The sequence below is a fragment of the Sinocyclocheilus grahami genome, unplaced genomic scaffold (genome assembly GCF_001515645.1).
Source record: "Sinocyclocheilus grahami isolate Dianchi unplaced genomic scaffold, SAMN03320097.WGS_v1.1 scaffold1099.1, whole genome shotgun sequence".
Lineage (NCBI taxonomy): Eukaryota > Metazoa > Chordata > Actinopteri > Cypriniformes > Cyprinidae > Sinocyclocheilus > Sinocyclocheilus grahami.
In genome coordinates, this window is record NW_015506278.1 from 205,713 (window position 1) to 215,591 (window position 9,879).

Here is a 9,879-nt window from a genome sequence, read left to right on the forward strand (position 1 = left end):
CGGTCATCCGAAGTGATGTCGGGAGTGACCGACTGAAAGGGAACTGTAATTTTCTGAATATAAATATCAGACGCTTCATAACCGCCTTTAACAGGATAAAGAAATGACACTAAGAGGTGACTGTGATCAAAGTGAACGTGTTCCTGCAGAACATTACTCTTACCTATTGGTTACCACTGAGTTTGTGATTTTATTCGTCTTTATCATCTTTATTATTATTTTAATTTTTAATGCAGAGATTTAAACTATATTCACTATATACAATGCTTAACCAAATTTATGTAACAAATTATGGTTTGTGCCACTGCTGCTCTAAACTAACAGTACTGGTGATTACCAAAATAATTTTTTAGCTTTCTGTATTGGTTAGTCCTCCAATATGCGTAAGCTCTTTAGTAACAGTAGTAGTCTACTTCTAATGCTATAATATAATTATTGCTGTTATCTATGAAAGAAAGGCAGAGAGCTTTATAGTGTTTTTTTTTCAGATACCCAATTACAGTCAAAAAGTACATAAACAATGCCAGCAAGAATGCAAGCTGTTTTGAAGGGCATAGGAGGCCATTTTTTGTTATGTGAATAAATACTATCTAGTTGTTTAAGTTTATTTGCCCAATAAATGACAATAAAAATTTAGACATAATTAGACATTCCTAAAATGTGTTTTGTTTTCTCTTTATTATGGCAGGTGGTCTAATAATTTGTTAAGCACTGTATGTTTTCATAGCATTCAGTTGGTCAGTTGGCATGAAGGACATTAAGCAGAATGTAGGAATAGTGTTTTTTGTCAATAAAATATATTTTTTAAATCCGGTTAATCGATTAATCGAAAAAATAATCGACCAACTAACCGATTATCAAAATAATCGTTAGTTGCAGCCCTAAAAATATCCATATTTACAACTTTCTAAATCTTAATCTCTAACTTCCGCTAACTGTCGTACGCTCGTTCACGAGAGAGTGGCGTCCAGCGGATGACGTAGGACATAGACAAACGCGGTGACAAAACGCGGAAGTGATGAACGTGGAGGCACAAAGGATGTAGCGAAACAAAACACCGGTCATGAATTAGTAGTATAAAACGAGGATTTGTAAAGAAAAATGTCGGAGAATTTCGATATAAGCCAAGAGGACACTGGTTTTCCTTTGCTGTAAACAAAACTTGTTTCTCGCGAGACTAGCATATTCTCACCGGAGTTTACGCTACGCCAACGTCTTACATCATCCGCTGGACGTCACTCTCTCGTGAACGCGCGTACGACAGTTAGCGGAAGTTAGAGATTAAGGTTTAGAAAGTTTTCTTACACACACGCATCGCGTCTCTTCAGAAGCCGTGTGGACTTCTTTTATAATGGATGGGTGCAATTTTTTGGACTTCAAATTTTGGGCTATCCTCCACTGCCTTTATAAAGCATGGATTAGCCTGGACATTATTTAATATAACTACGATTGTATTCGTCTGAAAGAAGAATGTCATATACACCTAGGATGGCTTGAGGGTGAGTAAATCATGGGGTCATTTTCATTTTTGGGTGAATTAAGAATATTAAAAATTAAAAAAGTTTTTTGCTTTGAAAAATGTGAGACACAGGCAGTGGAATGGAGGGGGGGTGGCTCCCTAGTCGTTTTTTTAAAAGTTCAACTAACTTTAACTTGAGCGCCATGATTTTATAATGGCATGTTGTCATGCGTGAGATGCGTGCAAATGCTTTCTGTGGGAAAGGCCCCTACACCATGAGAAACTGTGCTCTCTAGATATCCGCATCGGCCACAAATATTTGGCTGATGTATATCGTACCTCTAGCGCAAGTGAACTGGTCAGCGGTGAGAGTCCATCCGGACGGACAGGCACAGGAGTAGAACCTGGGGCCGATCGCTGACAGGAGACAAATGTGAGTGCAGGGGGTCGAACGGGGGTCACAGGGGTTATAACCTGCAGGAAAAAACACATCAAATCTTTGAAGTCAACATGAAATCAGTATTGCCCCTGCTTTCCTTTTTATAACATGTTTCTGGTTTTATTGTGTACTGTACAATTCATTGGTGCATGCTATTCTACAATAAAATATGTTATTCTTGGATTGACATAAAAACTGTCAAATATTATCCTTACATTGTAATCATTATAAACACAAACTGTTTTCATCACCTAACAGGTTTGTTTGAAATGGTATGTATTGTCAAAAGCACTATATAAATAAACTAAAATAAACTAAAAAAAAAAAACTAAATATAAATTATTTAGACTCTGAACAAGTATTTAGACTCTGAAAAAAGTATACTTTTCTTCAGCATACTTTTTATTTTTATGTATATTACATTTTAAGAATATACTTAAGTGTGAACTGAATGTATTGTCTTTAGACACTTGTGCATGTTAATTGCTTTTAAATGAAAATGAACTCTAGTTTAAATTTACAATAAATGCTATTAGCTGAACTGTGCTTTTTTGACCCACCTAAGTACTTACTTACTTCTACTGTCTTTAATAATCAAAATGTACAGCGAATTGTACTGACAAGCATTTATGGTAAACCTAAATAGACTTAAATGTAATTTCTATTGAAACCCGTATGTCATACAGTATATTTGTAATGATGAAGTTGCAGTTTAATAAATTTAACATATATGAACTTCAACACAGTTAAATTATGATTGAGTATGTTAGTCATCACATCAAAATAAGTGTACTTCTTCAAAACTTGACAACAGGTTACTAAAACTTAAAGACTGTGTATTTAAAAGTAAAATACACACATGTATTTTAAAGTAAACTTCTAATTTGACATTATTAAAGAGTGCATATTTTAAAAGTGTGTAAGGAAACAGTCATAACATATCTCGTAAAAATAATCAGCAAGTATAGTTTTCAAAAAATATACTTTTGAGATTTGAAGTACACTACAAGTGCACATTCAGTGCAATTAAGCATGTGACAAAAAGCTCTTATTATTCAGCACTTTTCAAACCTTTTTTCTTATCATAGTGACTTTCAGAAATGTTTTGTTTTTGTTAAATTTACTGTATTTAATCCTAACAATAACACATTTCTCCTCAGGTAGCAGCTAGTTGATCTGGCTGTATTTCAGGTTTGTGATCAGTGTTGTACCTGCAGGCTGTCGGGCAGGATGAACAGCCACCAGACCCATGGGCTGGGGCAGATTATACAGCATCACTGTCTGGTTCTGTCCGTGCCACTTGTTGGCCCGGATCACGCGGTTGACGTATCTGTCGGTCCAATAGACAAAATCCTCAAAAATGGTAATTGCGTGGGGATGTTGCAGTACCTTTTCATTGAGAAACAAGAGGGGTTTTATTTATTCACACAGTAAATATGAAAAAAAAGCATTCATAACTTATGATACTTAGAGCCAGTTTTACTAAACAGGGCAAATTAGCGCGAGAATGCAATTCCAAAACAGCGCCGATGGGCGTGGAAATTTCTGCGGGTGATTTACTAACAATGCGCAAATTAAAGAACACAGATCTCATTTACATATCGACCAACGCAATATACAAAGCACAGTGCAAATTAGCTTAGTCGCGAATAAACAATAAAGAAATAAGTAAGCTACAGTAGGGTGACCATATTTTAGTTTTCCAAAAAGAGGACACTGGGGGGGGCGGGGTTCGTGGGCAGGGGCAGGAGGCGGGATTCGCCTAACAGTATACGTAGCAAGGTTTTTTTTGTTTGTTTTGTTTTTAGAATAAATAAAAAGAAAACAAGTAGAAAGAATAGAGAATGCTAGGGTTAAAGGCTCTTTTGTTTTTAAATAAAACAAGTAGTTAGAATAGAAATAGAATAGAGAGTGCTAGAGCAAGAGGGTAAAATGATGATGAAAAAGATGTATCTTCAGCCGTTTCTTGAAAATGATTAAGGACTCAGCTGCTTGGATTGAGCTGGGCAGGTCATTCCACCAGGATGGAACAGTTAATGTAAATGTCCATGAAAGTTTTATCACAGGTTGAATGCAAAATGTTTCAATACAGGCATTTCAGTTAAATGTATTTTATGCAACATTTCAAACCTTTAACCCACTTGGGAAAATCAACCCATGGCAACAGTTTAAAAGCAGCCTAATTCTGTGGGGAAAAAAACGCGGACTTGGCAACCCTGCATCCAAAAAGAGCTACAGGAGTCAGATTTGACTGATCTCAGCCAGGTCAAGAACAGTGGTCGACCGATATTGTTTAGTTTTAGTTTTATTGATTTATATAGCACATTTAATAATGACAGTGTCGACCAAAGTGCTGCACAAAATAAATTTTTTTTTAAAATTGTTTTTTGACAGCCGATGCCGATATCTTGGAAAGCAGGGTGGCCGATATAATTTATTTTAATTAATGTTTAAGAAATTTGAAATCATTTAAAAATGGATTAAAAAGTAAATGTGGTAAATATATAAATCGTGTGCACAATTTAGCAAATCGAGGGAACGAAATAGGAAATTGTGCGCACGATTTAGTCTACTATTGTTTTCCTGCATGCCATGTGCGGGGCTCCGTAAATACGAGCTCACGTTGTGTCAATCACGTTTACACACTGCCTCCTTTTGTCCGTCATAAAAAAAAGTGGACTTTATTCGATTTTTTGCGTTTTTGCATCCGTAGCAATCATTTTGATGGGAAAGGATGATGAATACGAACACCCCCCCTCATGTCACTCACCACGGTGCGGTCAGTCCCATTTTTGTGAGCGCTCCATATTCTGTCCTGGGTGGTGTCAGACCAGTAAATACGATCCGTAACGGAGTCAAAATCCACTGCCACAATATTACGCCCATCACGCACTAGAGACCGAATAACGTTTGGCTGTGCGAGGATGTCGTCTGATACAATCTGATTCCGACTGGACACTAAGAGCAAGGCCTCTCGAGATCCTGTCAGATTGAGAAAGAGAGAATAATGTCAAATATCATTACAATTTTAAATAACTTTTTATATTAATATATTTTTAAATGTAATTTATTCCTATAATGAAAAGCTGAATTTTCAGCAAATCATTCTAATAATGATGATTTGGTGCCCAAATAAACAGAAAGTTCAAAAGAACAGCATTTATTTATTTATTTTTTACATTTTTTGGAACATTCACTGTTACTTCCAGTCAATTTAATGTGTCCTTGCTGAATTAAAATTTTAATTTCTTTAAAAAAATCATATTGACCCCAAACTTTTGAAAATTAGTGGAAATATATAAAAAATTTAAGGGGGTCTGAATACTTTCCGTACCCACTGTATATATATATATAAATAACATTTTTTAACATAAAATTTTTTGAATAAAAAATTAATTACATTTAAAAGTACACAATTTATTTTTGTATATAAAACACAATCCTTTAGATCAAAAGGCTTTCACAATCATGAGAAACAATTCAGTCAATAATAAAATACTTCAAATTACATTTGAAATATTTAAGTGTTTAAAATATTTATATATATATATATAAATAATTTTAAAAACAATATTTCTTATTTTACTATTTTGCAAATATCAGAATAATTGTAAAGTCATCAAAACTATAAAATAACTACGAAAGTATTAAAACTATGAATTGACCAAAATGTCAAACAACATTTTGATGCTTATGGTGATGCTTATAATTCACTATCCTGTCAAATTCATCCAATCTAATAAAACTTTAAATCAATTAGTTTTAAATAAAAAAATTAAACTTTTTGTAAATAAACTCCGATTCCAATCCTTCAAGCATAATCCTTAAGATCAAAAGGCTTTCACAATGATGAGAAACAATTCAGTCAAGTGTGTCCAACTTTTGACTGGCAGTCAATGTTTTGTACTTCATATTTGGCTCGCAATATGTGATTATAATTTAAAGTACACCGTTATCTCAAAATATATCAAATAACCAGGACTAGAAATGAATCCAAACACATATCAGCTCTCAGTTATAAAGCTATGTAAGACATATCTGACATGGCCAAATAGAAGTATAAAAAAAAGAGTCCCGCTGAAAAGCATCATTCAGAAAGAAGACGAGGTATATCGGATGACAGCATTTTTCACCAGGTTATCTCGAGGGAATGGACTCTAGTCAGCGGCAGAGCTCATAAACAACCCTTTGTTTGGTGATTACCACCTAATTACCCCCATAAGAAAGTTTGTGACTGACATATATGTTATTCATCTTATCTGTGGTAATCCGAGAGGCTACACTAGACCCCGCTGAGCAGGTCCAGTTGGTGGCTCCACTCCACTAATATCTGTCTCAGCACTGTCAGAGATCACAAAGCTCAATGGAGACGCACAAACCTGAGGCCTTGCAGGTGCGTCCGTCTGCCTCTAGAGTGTATCCGTCCTGACAATGGCAGCGGAAGGAGCCTCTCTCGTTGAAGCAGTGCTGACTGCAGACGCCCGGAGGATGGCACTCATCGATATCCTCGCACGTCTTCGAGTCGTTACTCAGCTGGAAGCCCATAGGACACGTGCACTGGGCTCCAAACGGGCCTTGGATGCAGCCGTGAGTGCAGCCCGCATTGTTATCCGAGCAGCTCTCCTGATCTATGAGGAAGCAGAAACATTTAGATGAATGACAATGGAAAGAAAAAGCATGCATGGAGATGCAAGGTATTCTGGGAACATGCTTAGCACAACCATTAAACGGGAGGTGTGCTAGGGCAGGGCAATATCTGTATATTTATACATTTAGTTTAAAATCGCCTAAAAGATGTTTTGTTTTCATTCAGATGAACCATTTTTGTGCCCAAACAACCAGTTTAATATATTTTAAATGTTTAACAATAACAGTGTTATTATAGTTAACTAAAATCATGAAGAAAAATAAATACCTTTTTGTTACTTGAAATAAGTTACCTGAAATAAAATATTTTATTTACAAAAAATACATAAATAAAGAAGAGGGAAAAACTTATTTTAACATGTTTTATTTCAGCTAGTTGCCAAGGAAATATTTCATTTAGTTTATCTTGATATACTAAAATAACCAAATGTAAAATAAAGATAAATATATTCTATATGCATATTTTTAAAAATTTATAAAATTAAAAGCGTAAAATATAAAACTAAAAATTATTCAAACTATTAATAAAAACTATAATAGTATCTCATTGATGCTACAGTAAGACTGATGCAAAAAGTACAATACAGTAAAAATTATAGTTCATAATATCCAAGAAATCAAGAAAGTTTCCACACAGTTTTTCACTAAATTAATAATGAAGGAACAAAGATATTTTATTATGTTCATGTATATGCACCAAAAACCTATACACAGAAATGTAAAAACAGCAATATTTATCTACATATATTTATATTTCAAACATTTTAATATACAAAAAAATGCCACATAGACAGTTTTGTGAAGTTTACTGATGGTACAAGTAAATTAATGAATCGGTTCGGCTATTAGAAAAAAAAAATCAAGCTTACCAACTCTAATGTAACTTTTGTAACTTCAGTTCAAATAAGAGTTTAAAAACAAAAAGTGTTTGCAAAACTAATCTAATGACACTTTTAAGGAAACTTAATGTTCAAGAAAGTGTATATTTTCACGCAGATTAACCATTTTTGTGACCAAACAACCATTTTTGCCAATTACATTAATGCAAGAAGTGAAATTAGGCATGTTTTACACAGTTTTTCACTAAATAAAAAATGAAGGAAGAATAATATCAAATTATTTTCATGTATATGCACCAAAGAGCAATACATCGAAATAAACAGCAATAGCTATCTACATATATTTATATTAAAGCATTTTAATTAACAATTTTTTGTAAAAAGTCAAATGGACAGTTTTGTGAACATTATTGATGGAGGAAACAAATCAATTAATTGCTTCGGCTATTGGAAAAGGAATCAAACTTACCAATTCTAATGTTGTTTTTGCTACTTAAGTTTCAATTACGAGTAATATTCATGATATTTTAAATCACTGCAGATATATTGTGAATATTCAATATATTGCCCAGCCCTAATGCTTACTGTTGAAATTTTAGCTACTTTGGTGGTTGTGTACCATTTCTATGGACTAACACGTGTAACATATTTCAAAAACAGTACTACACACTACATCTCTAAGTGTCTATAATGCTAAACACACACAATCTTGCCATATTTAGACACTCTGATCGTAATTGGACGGTTAGTGAGTACAGCCAGACAGATATTGGGATAGATTAGTGCTTCATGCAGAGGATTGTGGGTGATTAGGGATTTAGCCTACCTGGTAAAGGCTCATCTGTGAGAAGGGAGAGCAACATGGAAGGAAAATCACAGATCATTTCAATGTTAATTTCCAGATTAGCTAAACACATGCATGATTTGACACATGGGATTTATAACACAGACGACATACAGTACTGAAATACTCCATGTATTTGAATCAATTGACTGACTACAATATCAATAGAAATATTAAAGATTTCAATGTAAATGAATGTTCTGGATTCAAGAGAAGTTAAGCTCTAACAACAGCATTTGTAACATGAATGTGTAGCCAAACAACTGCTGGACCCCACTGGCATCCATAGTATGGGAAAAAATACTAGAGAAGTTAATGGGGACCAGAAACTGTTAGGATTCCCACATTCTTCCAAATATCTTCTTTTACGTTCAACAGAAGAAAGAAACTCAAACAGCTTTGAAACAACTTAAGGGTGAGTAAATAATGACAGAATTTTCATTTTTGGGTGTACTATCCCTTTAAGAACACATTCAATTGATCAAAGGTGACAGTAAATACATTAATAATGTCACCAAAGGTTTCCATTTCAAATAAATGCTGTTCTACTAATTTAAAAATCCTAGAAACAATGGTTTCCGCAAAAATATTAAGCAGCACAATTCTTTTTAACACTGATAATAATAAGAATAAATGTTTATTGAGCAGCAAATCAGCATATTAGAATGATTTCTGAAAGATCATGTGACACTGAAGAATTGAGTAATGATGCTGAAAATTCAAAAATGATTTAAAAATATATCCAAATAGAAAACAGCTATTTTAAATTGTAATAATATTTCACTTTTTTACTGTATTTTTGATCAAATAAATGTAGCCTTGGTGAGACTTTTATTTTAAAACCCTTAAATAATAATGCCGCCCCAAACCTTTGAACAGTACCGTACATGTCTTACATACTGCTGTAAATCTCAGTAAAACATATGGCATGACTTACTGCAGAGAGGGGATTCATCGGCACCGTTGGGACAGTCTGGCGTGTTGTCGCACACCCTGCTGAGGTTAACACACACACTGTGTCCAGGGCACTGCCACTGCCAGCTGGGACAGCGGAACGGCGGCGTGGGACAGTCTCGCTCATCGCTGCCATCCCGACAGTCGTTATCACCGTCACATATCCAGCCATGGAAAACACAGTTCCCATTATCACAGCGGAACTGCAAGGTGGGGCACGTGCGCGGTGGGCACGCGTGGTGTTCGTCTGAGCCATCTTCACAGTCTGGGTGCCCATCACATTCCCAGTTTGAGGGAACACAACTGCCGTCTGACTGGCACTGAAACTCACTCTCGTGGTGACACATGCCAGGCTGCCTCGTGGCTGGAAGGGTCAAAGTTCGTGTTAGCTCAATTTAACATACATCATAATACAAGCTTCCCGAGGTTTATAATTAATGTTCAATATAATGTTCTTTAAGGATGAAACAAGAAGATGTCCAGGTCATATTACAATGATTCAATTAAAACATATAATATTTTGTAACATCTTTAGCACATTTCTCCCTACATTTAATTAGTTTAATTCAAAACATTTTGTATCCTCAGTACTGTAGTATAAATAAATAAAATCATGTATTCATGCAGTATTTGTTGTATCATTAAATTATAAATAAAAATGATATATATATATATATATATATATAATTTTTTTATT

General features: G+C 34.5%; 1 protein-coding gene across 1 annotated transcript in view; it reads right to left on the reverse strand.

Annotated features, from left to right (window-relative positions):
* lrp2a (low density lipoprotein receptor-related protein 2a) overlaps positions 1-9,879 on the reverse strand; it is a 121,737-nt gene that overhangs the window by 63,471 nt on the left and 48,387 nt on the right. Inside the window, exons 25-30 of the mRNA XM_016252285.1 lie at positions 9,166-9,546; positions 8,211-8,225; positions 6,278-6,526; positions 4,644-4,880; positions 3,110-3,301; positions 1,799-1,933 (exon numbers count right to left, since the gene is read on the reverse strand). Coding sequence (XP_016107771.1) covers positions 1,799-1,933; positions 3,110-3,301; positions 4,644-4,880; positions 6,278-6,526; positions 8,211-8,225; positions 9,166-9,546 — 1,209 coding nt within the window. The remainder of the gene's footprint in view (positions 1-1,798; positions 1,934-3,109; positions 3,302-4,643; positions 4,881-6,277; positions 6,527-8,210; positions 8,226-9,165; positions 9,547-9,879) is intronic.